Raw genomic sequence first — 22,059 nt, forward strand, 5'->3', positions numbered from 1 at the left:
CTTTGTTTAATTATTTATGCACTTGTATCTCTCTATCATAATTGTCCAGGAGTTCCCACCTTAAAACTCTCCAATTTTTACATGGATATACATGGATATACCGTATTTTTTACTTTATAAGACGCACCCCTAAATTTGGTGAAGGAAAAGATAATTATTTTTTTTTTAATGTTCAATGGGGTCCGTCTTATAATGCCAGTGTCCGTCTAACAAGTCATATAGGGTAAATGTCCCTTATAGCCCCCCCAATCCTAAAATTTACCCCCTTAATCTGGATATGTCCCTCTTATATTGAATATAGCCCCCTTGTGCTGACACACGTCCCCCCAGTGATGCCACATGTCCCCCATTGATGGCACACGTCCCCCAGTGATGCCACATGTCCCCCATTGATGGCACATGCCCCCCTGTGCTCGCACAATTCTCTTATTGCTGGCACAAGTCTCCTACAGCTGACACACATCCCCTACAGCTGGCACACATCCCCTACAGCTGGCACAAGTCTCCTATTGCTGGCACACATCCCATATTGCTTGCACAGGTCTCCTATCGTTGGCACAAGTCTCCTATAGCTGACACACATCCCATATTGCTGGCACACAACCCCTACAGCTGGCACAGGTCTCCTATCGATGGCACATGCCCCCCTGTGTTTGATATGGCCCCCATGCTGCTGCCCATAGTAAAATAAACACTTTACTTTACCTTCTCCAGCGTTGTAATCCCTCGTGTCTCCCTCCATGCTGCTGAGCTCCTGCACTTCCTGGTTCTCGGTGCCGGCCATGTGATCGGCACAGCAGAGTGACATGATCTCTGCGTGCCTGATCACACGGCAGCAGTGAGATCAGGGAGACACCGGGAGACACGCTGGAGGAGGCAAGTAAAGCTTTTTTATTTTAGCATGGGCAGCAGCATGGGGGCCATATCTAACACAGGTGGGGCATGTGCAGGGGCGCCGCTCTCCCAGCCCATCGCCGCGGTGCGGTTTCAGCACCACGGTGATGAACAGCGGCAGTGCATATTATATGAGCGGGAGCAGGAGCTCTCCCGCTGCCTTGTGCAGTCTCTACCAGCCTCCAGCACCGCTCCAGAGTTGCTCCCACCTCTCCTGGACCCTGCAGTATATAATCCGTATATTCGGATTATAAGACGCACCCCCTACTTTCCCCCAAAATTTGGGGGAACAAAAGTGCGTCTTATAATGAGAAAAATACGGTATGTATTTTTAGTGATTGAATTAATAAAGAGATTTAGCCCTTTGAAAAGCCTGTTCTTTGTAGGTATTTTTATGATTTAATATACACGCGCCTTTTTACAATAAGTCATTTTCTTCTCCAAATCCTTTTCTTCACTCTTCTCATTGTCTAAACAACAGTCTTGTGAGTATCCGTTTTCTTTTTAATTCTCTACTATAAATAATTTGATTATTATAATGCGAAGATATAATTACTTTATAAAACCTGTTTAATGTTTTGTCATTGAAATTATAAAATTACCTTTCTCTGATGTTCATAGAAAAATTTTCATTTTTAAAACACAAAAATAATTACAACTATAAAAAAAAAAATATAATCTTATCTTGTATTAATAATAAACTTTAATTTATATTATTTTAAACAGCTTTCCCTCTAGTTGCCATGCAGTTAAAAGCAATCTTTAAAAAATAAATAATGAAGAAAAAGAAAAAGAATAAAAAAGAAAAATATAGTATAAATTACTCCCAAGTAAGAGATTTAGGATTCTCCCAAATTCTGTCCTGAACTTTCATTTAGGAATTTTTCCCATGATGCCTCCCATGACTGTTCAATACTACTAAAGTGTAGCTTTCATTTTCTGACATATAATGTCTCATTACAACAAGTGACGATACCCAATCCAGGAGTTTCTGCCAACGTAAATGTAATGCGAAGAACATCACTTACCATTATCGGATATATCCAAGCTGGTAATATTATGAATTTCAGCTATGCAACCTTCCAGAACTTGAGCTCCACCAGATCTTAACTAAGCCCAAAAGACAAAAAGGGTAATTTAGACCATAAATAATAGGGTGCAATCAATGTACAGACAAAGCCACGTTTATACGTGCTTTATTCTTTTGCACCCCTTTGTTGAAAGACATGGGAACCAAACTGGACTATTCTATTTGGCGAGAAGACTCCCAATATGACCGATAAAATCCATCAATATCCATTACAAAATGGATCAGAACAAAACCATCGTATTAAAGATGGACATAACGCTAGTTTGAGCAAAGCCCAATTTAAAAAACAAAACCTCAACATTTTATTGTCCTAGCATTTTCTCAGATAGCATGTGTTACTGGTATTGGAATAGCAGACATAACTATATGGCTTTAACTTTTAGATGATAAAATGAATATTTTGCATAAATCCAAATTCATTATAAAAGCAATTTACTCCTATAAAACACAACTTATTCCCTTAGCAAAGATAAATGTATAATGTTTGGCATAACAGGCGGGAGCCGTTCTATAAAACAGGTACTTTTGAGAATATTCATGCTCTGATAAGTATAATAAATGACTATCAGCTTCACAAAGAAATACATTTGTATTCAAGCAATGGAGTCGGAAAGCTAGGCCCCAATCAGTTATGCAGCGCTGGCTCCGTACATGGAGGCTACAGAAAGTTTCATGCGAGTAAATTAACGTCAGGAGAACAGAATACAACGAAAACCTTATTTATAGTTAACCATAAGAGATTATTAAGAGAAGGTTTGGCTCAATACATACAGAGCTATGCAATGTACGGAGAGAGCCCAGATAAGACACAGATGGTACTTACACAATGACCAAGCTTAGGAAGCATAACAGAAAGCAAATAGAGATAAGTACACAGAAGATATTGCATGCAAAAGAATATACATGTAACAGTCATAATGAGTCTTTCACTACCAGACAGGCTGATGGGAATCAAGTCCATTATGTAATAACCTGTGCTAAGTTTTACTTTGAAGGCCAAAGTTAAAATGCAGAGTTAGAAGACCCATTCGATGTACTAAGCCAATACTCTGGATCACCATCGGGACAGGACAGGTAGAACGGCTGTAGGGGCTCAGGAAAACACAGTTCCAGATGCACCCACTTACATGAAACGTCTACCACCGAAAGCCTCTTTATTAATAGGCATGTGCAAACATGGCATCCAATGGGGTATCCTTCAATTCATGTAGGCATAAAGGTACTGGTCCCAAATATTAAATGCACTTGATAAGAAAATATTATGGCGCCTATTAGGTTTTGGTCACATGTATGCAATAGGGTAAATGATTGAAATTAGTGCTCATATTGGACCCAAATATACTTAGTATGGCAAGAATACACATACAGTACATCCTCAGAAATAATGAGCTGGCCAAGCAAATACGCCAGTCGATAGAAGTCATCAAATGTAATGCTAGCATCTTTCTAATAGAATTTATGATCTCGGATTTTTCACTTCAATTTTATTTTTCAAAGTATAAAAAATATATCTTTGTAGGACTTTTTTTCTGATTTACATTCCCTGGAAAAACTGTACGCTAACAAGGCTAAAAAAAACCCAAAACAACGCATTTTGCAGACTATAACACATTTTTTTCCCTCCAAATTTTGGAGGAAAGTGGGGGGTTCTTATAGTCCTGGCTGTGGCTAATAAAAACAAATGAGTATTCACTACTCCTAGCACTCACCTATCAGCACGGAAGTCAGCAAAAAGGAGGTGGGCGGGATTTTGGGCATGGAGAGCAGTATATACTCTCTCTCTTTAATAGCGGGCACATGTGATCACCCAGCCACCGGCTTCCTGTAGCGGCTGGGCGATCACATGCATCCATTATTAAAGAGGATGGATATTCACTGCACCCCATGCCCATAATCACGGACATGGGGAGCAGTGACTATTCCGGCAGCTGACGTCAGTGTTTAACTGGGGGTGCAAGGCATTGACGTCAAGCGCTGCGCCACTTACATGTTGAAGTTAGTTGCTGGCATCAGAAGAGGACACCGCACTCCGGGGAAGCAGAGGGATGGTGAGTATAATGGTTTGGCGTTTTTTTTATGTGCACAGCAGGATGGGGATCATATATACCAGTATGGGAATTATATATACCTGGATGAGGAACATGTATACCAGAAAAGACCCAGGATGAGGGCCATACATACCAGGATAGGGACATATCTACCAGGATGAGAGCCATACATGCCAGGATGTTCACAGGATGGGGATTATATATACCAGGATGGGGATCATATATTCCAGGATGGAGGACATAAAAACCAGGATGGAGGACACATATACATGGAAGTGGGCCCAGGATGGGGGACCTTGGTACAGAATTGGGGGACATTACTCCCAAAACAGTGTAAGCAGCAGATCAAATACCCGCTACCCCCTCATAACGCTGAATCATGCTTCAATTTTTTTTTTCTCCCCATCTTCTTCCTCTAAGACCTAGGTGTGTCTTATAGTCTGCAAATTACAGTATAAATCAGCAATTTTTCTAAAATTTTTCTAAAATTTTTCATACACATTTGGCATGCCTAATCATCAAAACTAAATGGGGGAAGGAATTAAAGGAACACTCCAATAGTTTTGTTTTTTTTTATGGTCCTCTCCATTAGCCATCAGTAATGCGTTTGCAGTAGGAGCATTAATATACTTAACCATCGCTGTATTCTGCCATTCCCTACACTGTTCTGGTCCACTCCAGTGTCATGTAACTGCAAATCTTCCCTGCACCCTGGGCCATTAGTTCCTTTCTTAATTCAAGTATATGAAAGCCTCATTCTGAGTCACTATGACAGTCACATGATGCAGTAGAGGCTTGGAGCAGCGCTGAAAACGGCGATGGGTACGAATTTTAATGAAACACATTACAAATATTACTGATGGTTACAAGAAAGGGGTAACAAAGGCCCAGGAAAAGATCTTTAAACAATTAAATATTGTAATTTAATGCAGGTATATTGGTCAATGTTCTAAAATTAACAAAATTAAATATTATTTCAGCAGATAAAGAAAGCTCCCTAATACATAATAGATTAAAAAAAAAAAATCGAGTGGGAAGAAATTACACAATCCAGTCCTTGCGACTCATGAATATGTATTATTATATTAATGACCATTGCAGGTCCTCACACAGTATGATGCTCATTAGGAAGCCATGACTAAACTGAAAAATAACATTGAATATTGTAAACCATCATGGAGGAAAATGTCAGCACCCTTGAAATTGTTCCAGAAAAATGAAGTATTTCTCCTAGAAAAAAAACAAAAAAAAAGAACAAAAACACAACAGAAAAAAAGGCAAATTGGATATAATTCTTTTTGTGATGTTCCACTATTTACAAAGGAAATAAACAGGGCTATAAAAAAAAAAAACACCATATGTAATTGCTATAATTTTCTGAGAGAAATACTTCATTTTCTGGAACAATTTCAAGGGTGCCAACATTTTTGGCCAGGATTGTACAATACTGAAGTGTATAGTTATAGCCTACAAGACAGAACGCAGACACAGTTACTGATATCATTGAAATTTGCACATGAAGAAATAGTTGTGAACATACTGACATTTGGCTCTCTTACCTCACAGTTACTGAGATCTAAGGACACCTCCTTTAGGTTAAGGTTACATGCCAAGCCAAGTAACAGAGCTCTGTAATATAAAATTCATCTACTGAGTCATTGAGCAGATATTATATATTGTATATTTCTATGCAGCCAGTTATCACAGATCGCAGCTATTTATATATAAAAATGCGGTATGCAGTCTACTGTGCGGCACTGCAAATTCTTCAACTTGGAAGCCAACATCATGCAAAGCAGACAGCGGGCATATGGTGTTTCTTTACACTTGACTGAAGCTGGTATGGAAACTGTGAAATAATGATCATGTATCACCACATTTAAAGATTGTCAGCCAAAGTCAATGCAACAATCAATATATTTCTAATATCTATAGCTGGAACATTATCTGTGTAATATCTACATTTAATCTAAAATCAGAGGTTATACAGTATGTCTGTCTATCTAATGTCTACTTAAAAGGATTCTTTAGGTTTCAGAAAACCAGTCCCCAGACACTGTTTATTTTATTATTTCATTATTATTCTCCCTGGGTCCACTGCTGAGTTTCCACAGTTGCTCCCAGTATCTTATTGTATGGAGCAATGACACCAGGTTGACCGTGCTGAAGCCAATCGGTGAGCTCAGATCAGCTCATGATGTCACTCAGATTGGCTGCAGCACTGTTGACATGGCGTCTTTGCTCCAGACAATAAGATACCGGAAGCTGCGGCAGAGACTCAGCGCTCAGCCTAGGGACAAAAACAAATTGTCCCGGGGACAGTTTTTCAGAAAATGGAAAACCCCTGCAGTGACTCTGCTCTCATATTTGCTTATATACTTACGATATCCCTCTCCTATTTAATCTATCTAGTATCTTCCTTTATATCAGTCCCACACTGATCTCTTCAACACCATCTCTGTGTATTTTTCTTCCATTTTTGTCCACATATCACTTCTGTCACTCATTTAATCAATCTCTCTATATCTATAGCGAAGATTATTATTATTATTATTATTATTGTTTATTTATAGAGCACCATTGATTCCATGGTGCTGTACATGAGGGGGTTACATACAGAATACATGTACACGTTACAATAGACAGACTAGCACAGGGGGAAGAGGGCCCTGCCCTTGCGGGCTTACATCCTAAAGGATTTTGGGGAGGAGACAGTAGGTGGGGTGTAGGTGGGGCGGCAGCTCCGCACGGTGGTGGGGCGGCAGCTCCGCACGGTGGTGGGGCGGCAGCTCCGCACGGTGGTGGGGCGGCAGCTCCGCACGGTGGTGGGGCGGCAGCTCCGCACGGGGGTGGGGCGGCAGCTCCGCACGGGGGTGGGGCGGCAGCTCCGCACGGGGGTGGGGCGGCAGCTCCGCACGGGGGTGGGGCGGCAGCTCCGCACGGTGGTGGGGCGGCAGCTCCGCACGGGGGTGAAGCAGTGAGGAAGATTTCTTGTATATACAATATTTCGTCTCTATTTTATATAGAAGTACAGTATATGCCAACATATTACCATGCAAGTGCAAATATTCACATGTCTTCAAGTGAATATTTTGTTTTAATTTTATATAAATGAACTTTTGCAAAGCAAAAATCTCAAGTTTTGAATTAGGATTGACGTCGTCAGTTAAAGAATAAATGGGTCCCACACGGATTTACATAGTGAGATGAATGGGTTCTGCACTTGAAGGTTAATGCATCCTCTGCCAATTTCAAGTCCGAAGCGGCCGTGCATGCACAATCATCTGTCCATCAAAATATGTATTGGTGCCTAAATGCTCTGAACATCGTTGGGGCTACCTGCTGTGTAAACCCCTTTGATAAAGCCGCACCATATTCAAGCTTCTGCACCACAATTCATCACATCAGAGAAACTGCTTTAAACTACATCATAGAACTAAGCACATCAGGTTTAATAAATTACTCAAGAATATTGATTTTATTTGGGAGAAAGCCTGTGAAGTTTCCGGATGTCTAATAAAAAAAAAAATTCCCAAATTCAGGTAGTTGTAGTTATCATATCTCTTATTGTTATTTGTGGCTAAGCCTATCCAGACCACATTAGATGTAGGGCATTTCGGACTATTCACGGACCGATAGTCATATTTAAAGGGTAGGACAACAGCTTGTGTCATGTAAACACTATGTAGCTTGCATGGACTTGGACTTTAAGCGTTGATCAGTCAAAAAGAGAAGCTGCCCAGGGACTTGGAACTGTCAAAAAATACTAATATTATTAACTAAAGTGATATTCACCTACCACCTGGATCCAGTGCAGGCTGTCCTGTGGCCTGGGCTGGAACAGGAAGAGAAGACATCACCGTTCCACCAGCAACTAGGCCGCTGTGGCTTGTGATTGGTCGCAGCAGTCACATGACTTGTCATGACGTGTCATCAGAAAACTCACCAATGATATCGATGGGCTGTCCATAGCACAGATCAATAGGTTCATCCCAGACAGCCCCTTTAACCGGCTATAATATTGTTAACATATAGCCACTGGGTGACCAGTAGTGACAGCGAAGATTTCATTGTGGGAAACTTTACTAATAATGGACCATTTTATCAACCTAATAAAACTTAGATTCCTGCACAGACCCTCTCAAGCAATATTTTGTCAATGATATTTACATGGTTCCTTGATGTATGAATTAGTAAGCCAAGGAAAGTCCTTTAACATTATGCTGGGGTTTTTTTTTGTTTCGTTTGTTTTTGTTTTTTTTTTCTTTATAAAGGAATGTTTTTGATGCAAAAATCACCCACTTACAATTTAAGCCACTAGCAAAGAAATAAAATTCAACATAAAAATTAGTGCTTTTTTAATATTTTATATAGATTCTTTTGTGCTCTGGGTAAGTAAGAAATGAGTCCTAAACCAATTGTTGTAGTGAAGACCCCAAGATCCCCTGGGCCTGTTTTAATGGGAAGCATGTATAGCTGTAGAGTTTCTTTACACCAAAGCCTGGAATATCTATATGAGTAATTGAGGGCACTAGAGATCAGGCTTGGTTTCTTGCAGCTGCGCTAATCTTTATAATTTCAATGGTCATTTTGCTGTGCAATTTCCACAGGGATATCATACTTATGCAAATAAGCTAACTACAAATTTAATTATGTGTTAACATTTAATTGTGTCCAAACATCTATGAGTATTCTGCCATTGTGTTGTGCTATTAAACAGGATTAAGACAGGGATGAAAAATGCGCTTTTAAATTAGAACGGTTGTCAGAAGAAAATGCGGATGTTAAAACAAAAATGAAAATCTAAAATTGGAATGTCTACTCACATAGGTTTATATAGCAAATAATGAAATAAAGACTTAAAGGGGTTTTCCAGAATAAAAAAAAAACCTGCCTAAAGGCCGCTTTACACACTGCGATATCGGTACAGATATCGCCAGCGTGCGTACCTGCCCCCATTGGTTGTGCGACACGGGCCAATCGCTGCCCGTGTCGCACAACATCGCCCGGACCCGTCACACGGACTTACCTTCCCTGCGACGTCGCTGTGACCGGCGAACCGCCTCCTTTCTAAGGGGGCGGTTCGTTCAGCGTTACAGCGACGTCACAGCAGCATCACTGAACCGCCACCCAATAAAAGCGGAGGGGCGGAGATGAGCGGGACGCAACATTCCGCCCACCTCCTTCCTTCCGCATTGTGGCCGGGACGCAGGTAAGGTGAGGTTCCTCGTTCCTGTGGTGTCACGCGGAGAGATGTGTGCTGCCGCAGGAACGAGGAACAACTTCGTTACTGCTGCAGTAACGATATTTGAGAATGGACCCCCATGTTACCGATGAGCGATTTTTCACGTTTTTGCGACGATGAAAAATCGCTCATAGGTGTCACACGCAACGGCATCAGATGTGCGTCACAAATTCCGTGACCCCAACGAGATCACTTGAGCGATGTCGTAACGTGTAAAGCCCGCTTTAGAGTAGGGAATGTTAAAAATTAAAGAATTAAAATTTACATCATACCCACCGGTCAGTGAGGACATATCTTCCATCAGTCACCTGAGTGCTAAAGATCGTCAGGTAAAAGATGGATGGGACATCATAACTGCAGGCCCACTGTGGACCACCGAAGCAGCAGTAATGGAATGGCGGAGGATTTAAAAAAAAATAAACAAATATTTACTTTGAATTTGAAAATAGAATTAAAGCCTGGCAAATTTCTCCTAAATGAAGCATACTATTTATTGTTTGCTGAAAAGTATTGTTGAAGTAGTTCATAAAACAGAGTTACTGTTGGGCTATGAGCCCACGTGTGTGCGCTCTGCACCACAGCTTAATTTCAATGCATGTCCGCTTTAGAGCGCAGCTGAAAAGCTCCGTTCTGAAACTTTAGTGACTGAAGAATTTGTGCGCGCTGGATGCTGCCTCTCCCATAGACAGAATGGATACAGCATGCAAAGCGCACGAAAGAAGTGACATGTTGCTTTTTAGAATGCAGCGATTTGGCAGCATGCAAATCGTTGCGTTGTAAAACGCAACGTGGGCATGGATTATGCACAATCTTCATAGACTGTGCAGGGGATTTAGGATGCATGCAGTTATGCTGCGGTGCAGATCGCAGCGTAACTGCATGCAATACGCACACGTGGGCACAGAGCCTTAGAGCGTTCTCAGCTAGTAAAAGTCCGAAGTCTCGCAGTTGAGACTTGATCCTATTAACCAATACTGGGTTGTCAAGTAAGAATATATTGATGACCTATTGCCAAGATGGGACACATATCAAATTGGTGGGGATTCTTTACAAGCACTAGTGGCAGCCGGATGTAAATTCATGGGTAAGGAGCTGCACTTTGCAGATCCATAAAATGCGTAGTGGTCGCTTCTGGGTGTTATGCTTGCCGGGCGAATAGGGGTTTTATCGAACCCACTATGCCACAGCACACAGAAAACCCAGAGGGGCTTTACTATGAACCCACACCTGGTTTTCACCAGAGCCTCTAATGGTGAGGGTGTTACAATTCAGGTTTGAGTCTGGGTGCCCCACAGGAGGACTAATGCTGCAATAGCTGGCCCCAGTGGTACGGGAGCGAAAGTCTCTGGAAATTTGTAACAGCGGCAGCAGGTGTCAAGGTTCTGTCTGGGATGGATCGATGGATGGAGTGGATACTTCACGGTAGTAGGTACTGTGGTTAGCAGCAAGATGGCGGCGTACAGCGGCAGGTTAGAGATATCAGCAGTAGTATTCTGAAACAAACATGTCAGCAGCGGAACTAGTACAATGCAACAGCGGCAGAAGAAAAATGCTAGGAGACCTGAGAAATAGCAACGTATTAGACTCATTGAACTGGCACCTCCCATAGAGCAGAGGTGACATAAGTACCTGCAGCCTTTCAGATGACCTAAGAGGTACTTCTGGGTTAAGGGTATGCTGGCCTTTTAAGAAAGGGAGGCATGGCCGCGCACAATCTCCTAGAACAGAAGCAGGAAGTCTGCCATGAGACTGCAGCCTCCGGGAGAAAGCAGTACGGGACAGGAATGGAGCAGCCACCGCAGGAGGGATAGATGGGTGAGCCACCTGACATCCCCAATAGGGAAGAGGGGCAGAACAGCGCGGGGACGCCAGTGTGGGCATTATAACGGGTTCTATAGAGCAACTCTTATTTAGAGCTTCCTAACCAGTGTTTGTAACAGCTGGTCAGTGGGGGTGCCGGGTACCTCACTTACTTGAGGTTGATGGTGTATCCTGCAGATGGTCCTCAATATATTTTCACAAGAAAGACCTTTACTTCTGCAGGGAATGTGGTAGTTTGTGTAATACACAACAACATTGTAAAACAAGCTGCCTACACTTTATGGGAGTTAATATAAAGTACACAGCCAATTTTCTGTTATGTAGAGAGGTATAGATTACACAGACTGACGTTATAGTGGGAGACCCTAACTGTAAATACAGAATGCTGTTACAAAACTTAGTTTAGCCTGTTCTGGGGAGTCCCATTACAGGGCCACGCAGACTGCTGTGATCAGTGGAAGAGGTAGAGTACAAATCCTGATGCACATTATGATGCAGTTTTCAAATGCAGACTGCTGATACAGAAAACCTGTCACTTGCCATATAGTTGGAAATGCTGTTGCTATTCTGAATCTTTGTTCCTGTCACTCTATGGAAATCAATTGTTTTTAACCAAGTTGGCATGGTCCTCAACTTTTCTCCATCGGGGGTCTTCTTAAAACCCAACCCATTAGGATAAAAATACTAGATTTACATATAGGGAAAAGAGCGCAATATCTCAGAACAGAGAGGTGAGGAACAAGAATAGGATAGATTCAGAAACATTACATATACACGGCAAGTGACAGGTGCTGCTTAACCTCTTAACTACACGAGTGATATATTAGTTATGGGTTGGGTTAGTCTGGGTAGAGCATAAGGATCAGAAACCGCTCCACACTCGGCAGATCTTGGGTGAATTAAATAGCCAGCATCTGTGTCCAACAGCTGTGATGGGACCGGTTAACAATTTAAGTGCTGCTGTCAATCTCTAGAATGAGACTGACTACAACTCCCAACAAATCCCCCTGACACGATCGCGAGGAACTGATTAGTTACCGTGGCAGCCGAATGCTTGCTGACGGCCCCCCATCACTGCAATCTTGGTACTCTTATGAAGATAAGCCACACACTGAGCTTTTCACTATATACTGCAGATTTTAAAATATAAATATGTAAATCAGATGATAAGAAAAGCTTGCGTGCTTAAATAAGTGTAAAAGAATTTTTGTAAAAAAAATAAAAAAAATAAAAATGTAAGAATATAAAACAAAATCTCTTTTGCCCTACTCCCCCAATTATAAAATAATAAAATAAAAAGATAGATAAACTGCGACCTTAAAAGTGGTCGATCACATAAGTTTAACTAAACCAGTAAACACAGTATGGAGAGAAATTTATCAAAATAAATAATTGAAAGAGACATTAAACACACGGAATCTACCATATACACTCCTCACAATAAATTAGGGATATTTGGCTTTCAGGTGAAGTTTCAGGATGATCCTAAAATGAACATTAACCTTTTCAGGTGAACTTAATGTGACCTTCTCTAAAATTCTTAATGCTCATGTCCAACTGTTCAGTGTTTCAGTACTTTTACACAATTGGCTGTTCTCTAATAAGCTTAAAAGGCAAAATTCACAACCAGTCTCTGATCCATGAATCTCCCAATACATTTCAGGGTTCAATTAGAATTGATAGTTAAACAGTCCTCCTCATCTCGCTATTCCCACATTTTGAAATCATGGGACCAAGACGACACCTAACAATTGATAAGCAGTACGTAGCCATTGTGAAGATTCAAGTAAGAAGTTCTCAGACGCAATTGGCCACTGAGCTTAGAGTGTCATCAGCAGGTTGCATCAGAGATACTAAGACTGAAAAAAAATCATAGGAAAGCATAGAAGTGGATGCCACATCCCACACTGATGACCTCTTCACTTTGAATAATGTTATTCAGAGCCAGATGATAAATGCCACAACTCCAGGCACATTTAAGGGAGGTGGGAAGCACCCAAGTGTCACGTCAGAAAAATTCAAAACCATTTACATCAGTGTGGTTCGCGTGCTAGACAACCTGCAAGGGTACCTGACCATACCACCAGGCACAGGCGTCATCGCCTTGCATGGGCCTGGGAACATCTACACTGGATAAGGGGCCAGTGGGTCTCAATGTTGTTCACTGATGAAAGTCGATTCAAGCTGAGCAGAAACGATGGCCACCAATGGTTTTGGGAGATGTCAAGGAGAACACTTTGCATCAGCCACTGTTGTTCCCAGACAAGCCTTCAGTGGTGGTGGTGTTAGTGTGGGCAGGTGTGTGTAGTCAATATAGAACTACCAGTCACAAAGTGTATGGCACAGTGACAAGCCCCTACTAGTTGAACAACATCATTAATCCAGACATTTTGCCTCTGGCTGCTGGAGACTGGGGTACCTCAAATGGAGTGGCCTACACTTTCTCCAGACCGGAATCCCTTAGAAAACCTATGAGATGAGTTGCGATGTAGAGGCTCGTAACTCTGTACACCATAAACTTACTAATCTGAGGGCCGCCCTTCAAGAAGAGTGGGATACCAAGCCTCACCAAAGAATAACTTAACTTGTAAACAGCTTGAGACATTGTTGTCAAGCTGTAATTGATGCTCAAAGCAACATGACAAGTTATTGAGACATTGACATTTTTCTGTTGTTGGCTTTTGTTTCAATAAATTGTTTGAGATGAGGATGCCACCATTGCATTCCCTACTTTCATGACAAATTATCACTGTAGCATGAAATTTTTACATTTTACATAAATTTCTCCTGAAAGCCAAATATCCCTAAATTTTTGTGAGCAGTATATATCAAGCATGACAAATAACACTATCCGCTTGCCAAAAAAATAAATAAATAAAATAAAAATCTGACAAAAAAAACCCCAAAACATTTTTTTCTTTCTCTCCACAAACTTATGAATTTTTCTTCTTCATCAATCAATGGTGGTGTTGTAATCATACTGCCTGGAAAATCATGCTTCTAGGACATTTTACCCTGCAATTAACACTGTACAAATAAAACCACAAAAACGGTGGCAAATTTGCATTGTTTTCACCATTTCTTCCCACATGGAATTTTTTTTCTCCTTACTTAATACATTAAATTTAAAAAATGAAAGGTGTGAGTCAAATCTACAATTCCTCCTTCCAAAAAAACTCCAAAACATATGGCTTTGTTGACTGAAAAAAAAAATTGAAGCAAAGGAGAAAAAAAAAAAAAAAAGGTGCAAAAAATAAAAAATGTCCAGGCACTAGTGGCTAAATAAACTGGCTCTTACTATGAATGGTATCAGGCTGCTTTTATGGCATAAGTGAAGGGCTTCAGACTACACAGATTGCTTATACAAGGCATGATCCAGACTACATAGTCAGACTGTTGTGTGTAATCGTGCAATCCTCGGCCAGATTGTCGTGCACATGCCAACTAGTTTTTATCTCACATCGACCCAGCAAAATATTTTGCAGAAAAAAATGCCCCAAATTTCATTAGAAATGTGTTCGTCAACTCTGAAAGAGGCATTGCAAAGTGAACGTAAGCTTAAAGAGTAATCATGTTAATTTTTTCATTTCATAAATTAGTAATACACCTGAAAATAATAAACTAATATATCTTATTGGAAAAATCGGCTTTTTCCTCCTGGACTGATTTTTTTTTATGTATATTCTGTATTCAGGGCTAAAATCTGTCTATTATGAGATAGGGGAAAACCGTTGTTGCCCATGATGGCAGTTTATGGAGAAGGGAGGAACTGGAGGCTGACACAGATATGCAAATTCAATTCAAAGGACAGTTACTCTGAAAAATCGCCATCCTTCTAGTCAATTCTAGCAAACATCCCTTTCCTAGAATCGCAGATGTCTGTTTTACAGTATATAACAAGTACTAAATGAATTTGCACTAGGAGTCAGACTACTTCTTCATTGGCAAAGTAAAAGATATTTTGGCACATAATCGCTCGTAATCTCTATAATGCGCCATAGTTTGTAAAAACCAGGAATTCTATTTTTCCATTAGCCATTATTGTAGTTTACATAAGACAATTATAAAATATAGCATTATACCATCTGCTCCTATTTTAGCACAGCTGACAAAATGTAGGCAGATGTATTATGAATCAACATAGAAAGCTGTTTCTAGAAATCATTGCATCGTTGCCTTTTTGTCAAATGCCACGAGTGAAGTTTGGATGGCATAAGGCTTATATTTAAATGTTAATCATTAAATTTAGTTTACTTAGTTCATTTAGGCCTATAAACACCCCTTTTGGAGGTTGTATTTGTAGTTATTTTACTATTATTAGTTCTCGAACCCTATTTCTGATGGGGTCGCTGTACTTTTTTGATCACCCCAAACACTTTTGAAAAATTAAAAAAAAAAAAAAATATACAAAACTTAACTTTTTATTTTTTAGGTCTATTAATTCTAAACAGATTGGTGGATGTTAAGGACAGAGTACAGAGTACGTAAAAAGTCAATGCCTTTCGATTTTGTTCATACTGCACTATGAGGCAGAAGCTGTGGGTTTCCGTCACCTGTAAACTGAGAAATTCGAAGAGGTTTCTTGAGCAATTTTTGGGGTGTTGGGGTCTCCATTACAAGATCCCCACCAACCTTCTCAGAATTAAATGACCTAAAATGTCTTAAAAAAATAACGTTTATTTACGTTTTTAAGATGGCTATTTATGTTAGAATAATGTTAATCAAACTGGTGATTTAGGCTGGACCAACTCAATTGTTTGGTGGTCTTCAGAATCTTCCCCTAAGAGATGATGTAATGAGAGAAGAGTGGAACATTCAACCACCGAGCCTTTTTTCCCCAGGGAAGATGAGCTTCTGACAGGTGTCCGGTCTTCCTTGAAAACCATACTCAAGAGATTTTTTGCAGACCATGGTCAAATCCAGTTAAATTTGGGAAGATCTGCTGAAAGTCAAAAGGTCTGTGGTTGTCCTACCTATAGGAAAATTAGATTTGACCACTGTGCAATAGATTTAAAATGGAAATGTGCTTTAAACAAACTTTGCATAAAATCAATAGTACAGGCAATAAGAAACTTTGTAATGCAACTTTATCAGAGAAATCAGATTCCTTCCCCATTTCTCAGACACTTCTTCCCCTACCCCTGAAATCACCACTCACTATGAAAAAAAATCAGCTCAACTCCATGTCACTCAGAGAAATCAGACCGCATGTGTCATGAGTCATGGCCCATTATTTTTTATAGTGAAAGGTAGAGAAGGAGTGAGCAGCAAAAAAAGGGAATAAGGTCCAAAAACCACCATGCTGAGCTCTTTAACAAGTGTTTCACATCAGAGTTTGACTCACATCAACACAGCTAGGCTCTGCTGTACAATATCCTCGATGTTGCTGCAGTCCATCTCCATGAGCTAAAAGCTGAATGAAAACAGGCATTCCCTTTATTTGTGCTGTCTATGGGAGGAATCACTGCACCTTATCTCTGCCACCAGCTACCAGTGGATTGCAAGTTACAGATGGAGAATGCAGAGGGGAAAACTGGTGAGAATACAGAAGAAATGTTCCATAATGGCCAGAAAAGGTATTATTCCCCATATGAAACAAGAAGAAATGATCCAGCTTTGAGATTTTTTTCTTTTGTAATAAAATTCACCTTTATTATTAATTTCTTTAAAATCATCCAAGAAAATATCGCATGATTCATGAGTAATATAGCAGGTCCATAGGAGATGTAAGGCTCACACCAGACGCGTTTTGAGCGCAACGCTCTTAGACTTGGTGAATTCACCCCTAGTGTGAGCCGTTCAAACACTGCAAACGGCTTGTAGTGGGCAAAGGATAGCATTTACCCAAGCACAGCGATGCTTGCGTGAGTGGTTAGCATACATAAAGCACTGGAACTCACCCCCCCCCCCCCCATTCACCTTTTGTGCCTCCCCTATTTTCCTCATAGACATAGCAGGGCCCTCACTCCTCTTGGCATCTTAATTTTGTCATTTTGTATTCTCTCATATTGTCTGTACACGTCCCCTCTGAATTGTAAAGCGCTGCAGAATATGGTGGTGCTATAGAAATAAAACTTATTATTATTATTATCTCAGATTTTGTGTTTTTTGTTAAATCTGTTTGGTACGATTACCCAACCTCGGGTTCACTCATCTCTACTCTTGGGTAGATCCAAATCTCTAAAGACTTTTAAAGTACTCTTTGTGTTATAAGGTGTGGTTCAGCTGAGATTGTTGACAAAGTCTGGGTTGTGAGATCAAGATGCTTCATGAAACCAAGAGTCTTCTTCCTCAGTTGACTAGACAAATGTTTTTTTGTGCTTATAGTGTCATAAAAGCGTACTGTGGATAAAAAGCGCACATAGGGTCTTATCTGTTCAGATGTGACATTCAAACAGGTAAATAATGTACTCACCTATAGAACTTGTGCCAGTCACAACTCCTATACAGGCATGAAATGGCATCTGCTGCAGCCCCGGAGAAACGTATTGCAGAAATAGAAGAAACCGGGATATGCCGTGCTGACATCAAACGTCAAGTTGTTGATTAATTTTCTTTTATTCAATCAGGTCTATGCATTTCGGAGGACGCAGCCTCCTTCCTCAGGACAGTTTTTCTGAAATCAACAACTTGACGTTTGAAGTCAGCGCGGCATATCCCCGTTTCTTCCTTTTATCTCTGCAGTGTCATAAAAAGTGTTATAGTGTCATAAGTACAACTTCCTCTGCAACTTGAAAATTAGAGACAATCACCATATTTAAGCATCATATTCTTTTTGGGATTACGAAATTAGTTGAGCTCAACTGTTTTTGTCTCTGAACCAATTTGGCTTTAGAACAGTAATTAGTCAAATGCTCAAAACTATTTTTAATAAAATCTTTATAAGTTATGAATAGCATAAAAAAATACTTTAAATAGAATACATAGTACAGGCAGGAACAATACCGGCCGTCAAAATCTGTTAACACAGAATCATAGGCTCCAATGTAAGACTATAGGAATAGATATTAAAATGATTTATTACTATTATAAAGACCTGTTTACTATTATAGCTATGGTCCGTATGACTTGAAATAACCCTTTAATGGCATCAACTGTACATGTATTGCACAGGTTGGAAGTGGTTGAATGGAACAGCCCCACTGCGTGAGCTCACCCCATTCTCAGCCAGGACCTGCCTCTAACAATGACGGGTAGAGCGGAGCGGAGCCCATGATTGCTGACCTGTTAAAGCCCACTATCAAACTCTGACAGCGGGATTTAACATGTGCTGGCATGGGGGAGGCCCAATGTTAAGGTCCCATTAGCGTGACCATGATTGGCGCTCTGCTGGCATTCACAGAAAGGCAGTCATGCTTGTTAAGGGTCTACTTGCCCTGTATCTTTGAAGAATTGTAAGGAAACCTTTCTAGGAACTATTTAATTTATGAGAATTGTAATTGTACAGTCTAAAACAGAATGATCACCTGGAAAATAAGCAAAATGTTTGTTCCTTGAGTGAAATGATGTTTTGGTCTGCACAAAATATAAATCGCTCTCAGCAGTGTACTGTCTTGTGTAAACAGATCCTGTGCTGAAGAGAATATTTATTACAGGTAGTTTACTGCACATGTGAACCCGGGTTATCCTGTGTAAACTGAGTATTAGGCTATGTGCACACTAGAAAAAGGATTTTTCTTAAGAAATTTCTTAAGAAAATATCTTGAGAGTGAAGGAATAGCGCACCTGCGTTAAAAAACGCATCAAAAACGCACCTGCGTTTTTACCGCGATTTGGTGCGTTTTCGGTGCGTTTTTACTGCTGGTTGCTCCCTGCGTTATTGTGCCATTATCTATTGTAACTAACGCAGTTAGCTGCAGAAAAGAAGTGACATGCTCATTCTTTTTCTTAAGAAAATCTACTGAAAGAATTTTCTTAAGAAAAAAACGCAGTGTGTGCACAGCTAATTTTTTTGCCATAGGTTTGGCTGGGGAATGTCTGCAGAAAGGTTACAAGAATTTCTCAAGAAATTTCTGCAGCAAAAACGCACCAAAAACGCAGGTAAAAAACGCAGTGTGTGAACACAGCCTTAAACTGCCATTCAGCAGCCATTGTTGGCTAATGTAAACAGACCTTAATTATTAAATAAGTCCCTCCTATGTGCTTTTTGCTGTAGGGCCAGTATTGTTCTTGCCACTAGGGAAATCTTAGGCTCTTATTACATATCATTACTTTAGGTTACGTGTAAAAAGCATGCAAACATTTCCTAAGTGCTCTCTCTAGCTGTGGCTAAAAAGCTTGAATTTTATCATTTTTTTTTTCAAGGTATATGATGGATTTGGAGTTTTAGATCAGAAAATCTGACCACTATAAATTTATATTCTGAAAACAGCACAGAGTTTTTATCCACTTTAGGTTAAAGTGGACATTTTTTCCCAACAGTGCCAGTACTGGCTCTCTCTCGATGTCTTTCTCGACCTCTCCCTCAAAAACTGTTCCAGTTTTTGATGCAGTTTTTTGCCAGAACATGCAGATGCTGCAGAAAATTCCTGCACCAAATCTGCAGCGTGTGCACATAGCCTTAAGGCCCCTTTACACACAGACTTTCAGCGATCCCAACCTGACCGGGATCGCTACAAAGTCTCGTGAGTCGCTGGTGAGCTGTCAAACAGGCAGACCTGGCCAACGACGCAACAGCGATCCGGACCTGCAGAACGACCTAGCTAGTCATTGGGGACGTTGTAAAGCAGCTTTTTGAAAGGGAAGTCGCTAACAAAGTTGCTGTAAAGTCCCCTTTACACACTGAAACTTTCTAGCGATCATGCTGCACAGCGGGAAACAAAGGACCAAAGAATGGTCCTGAACGATTTGTAGCGATCAGCAACTTCACAGCAGGGGCCAGGTCGCTGATGTGTTTCACACTCTGCAATGTCGCTGGGGAGGTCGCTATTACGTCACAAAACCGGTGACGTTACAGCGATGTCGTTTGCGATGTTGCAGTGTGGAAAGCCACCTTTAAACTGTCACTACCGTCAAAGGGTTACTGTTATTGGGATTTAAAATTATAAAAAAGTAATCCTCAAATACAGATTAAAAACTGATACTTGTTCAAAATGTACTAATGTTAAATGGCTAAGGATGAATAGAGAGCTTGTGTTTGGTTTGAACTGTCATCTTGTGCTTATAGACTCCATTTAATTAAAATGTGGCAAAAGTCAACATTGATGAGACCAAGTGTCAACATTCACTTGTGAATCAGAACAAGGCCAAGAATTAATGGACAACACCTTCTCAATTGCTATATTCCCATGTATAAAATATAAACGCGCTATACTCCCCTCCGGTGTGAGCTCATTCCAGCGTTATTGTAAAGCCATGTGAGCCCTGGAGCCCATCAGCAGTCCCTCACTCTCACTTCCTTTGGATATAATTGACATTAGGAGGACATCAGAGGGTAGCAGCACTTCTTTTGGGTGTCAGTTTGTTACATTGTACAAAAAGATAACATAATATAATTGGTGAATTTACTGGTTTTGGTAGATCAAGATTCTACAGTGTGTCGTGAGGGAGTAGCCAAAAAAAGGACATTAAAGAGGTTGTCCACTACTTGGACAACATTTCTGAATTGCTATAGTCCATGCTTTAAAAGAAAAACCGTTTATACTCCTCTCAGGAGCAAGTGCTGTTCCAGCATCATTGCCGCAGGGTCTCCCAAAACATTGTCATGTCACGTGAGCCATGCAGACAATTCAGTCACGTCCCAACCATCATTAAACAAGACAAGTTAAAACATCAAGACTCGGCAAAGAAATATCTGGAGAGATTTCTGAAAGGTTTTATGGACTGATGGGATAAGTGTAACTCTTGATGGACTAGATGGACAGGCCTGTGGCTGGATTAGTAATGGGCACAGACTTCCACTTCAACTCAGATGCCAGCAAGGTGGAGGTGGGGTTTTGGTATGGTCTGGTCTTATTAAATATATGCTAGTGGGACCTTTTCAGGTTAAGGATGGACTTAAAATCAACTTCCCAACCTATTTCCTGTTTTTAGAAGACACTTTCTTCATGCAGTAGTACAGAAAAAATTCTGCATCTTTAACCCCTTCAGCCCCCAGCCTGTTTTCACCTTAAAGACCCGGCCATTTTTTGCAATTCTGACCAGTGTCACTTTGACAGGTTATAACTCTGGAACACTTCAACGGATCCTGGCGATTCTGAGATTGTTTTTTCGTGACATATTGTACTTCATGTCAGTGGTAAATTTAGGCCGATATGTTTTGCGTTTATTTGTGAAAATTTCGGAAATTTAGCGAAAATTTTGAAAATTTTGCAATTTTCAAAATTTGAAATTTTATGCCCATAAATCTGAGAGATATGTCACACAAAAAAGTTACTAAATAACATTTCCCACATGTCTACTTTACACCAGCGCAATTTTTGAAAAAAAAAAAAAAATTCCGTTAGGAAGTTAGAAGGGTTCAAAGTTCATCACCAATTTCTCATTTTTCCAACAAAATTTACAAAAAAAAATTGTTTAGGTACCACATCACATTTGGAGTGATTTGAGAAACCTAGGCGACAGAAAATACCCAAAAGTGACCCAATTCTAAAATCTGCACCCCTCACTCTGCTCAAAACCACATCCAAGAAGTTTATTAACCCTTTAGGAGCTTCACAGCAACCAAAGCAATGTAGACGAAAAAATGAAAATTTTACTTTTTTAACACAAAAATGTTACTTTAGCCATAAAAATTAGTATTTTCACAAGGGTATCAGGAAAAATGCATCATAAAATGTATTGTGCATTTTCTCCTGAGTACGCAGATACCCCATATGTGGTGGTAATCAAATGTTTGGGCACACAGCAGGACTCGGAAGGCAAGGAGCGCCATTTGAATTTTTGAGTGCAAAATTAGCTGCACTCATTAGCGGACGCCATGTCGGGTTTGAAGACTCCCCGAGGTGCCTAAACAATGGAGC

The 22,059-nt window shown here is 40.4% G+C and overlaps 1 protein-coding gene across 1 annotated transcript in view; it reads right to left on the reverse strand.

Annotated features, from left to right (window-relative positions):
• CARMIL1 (capping protein regulator and myosin 1 linker 1) overlaps nucleotides 1–22,059 on the reverse strand; it is a 362,146-nt gene that overhangs the window by 159,276 nt on the left and 180,811 nt on the right. The window contains exons 17-18 of the mRNA XM_075316069.1: nucleotides 5,592–5,661; nucleotides 1,923–2,004 (exon numbers count right to left, since the gene is read on the reverse strand). Coding sequence (XP_075172184.1) covers nucleotides 1,923–2,004; nucleotides 5,592–5,661 — 152 coding nt within the window. The remainder of the gene's footprint in view (nucleotides 1–1,922; nucleotides 2,005–5,591; nucleotides 5,662–22,059) is intronic.

Source organism: Anomaloglossus baeobatrachus, chromosome 6 (genome assembly GCF_048569485.1).
Source record: "Anomaloglossus baeobatrachus isolate aAnoBae1 chromosome 6, aAnoBae1.hap1, whole genome shotgun sequence".
NCBI lineage: Eukaryota > Metazoa > Chordata > Amphibia > Anura > Aromobatidae > Anomaloglossus > Anomaloglossus baeobatrachus.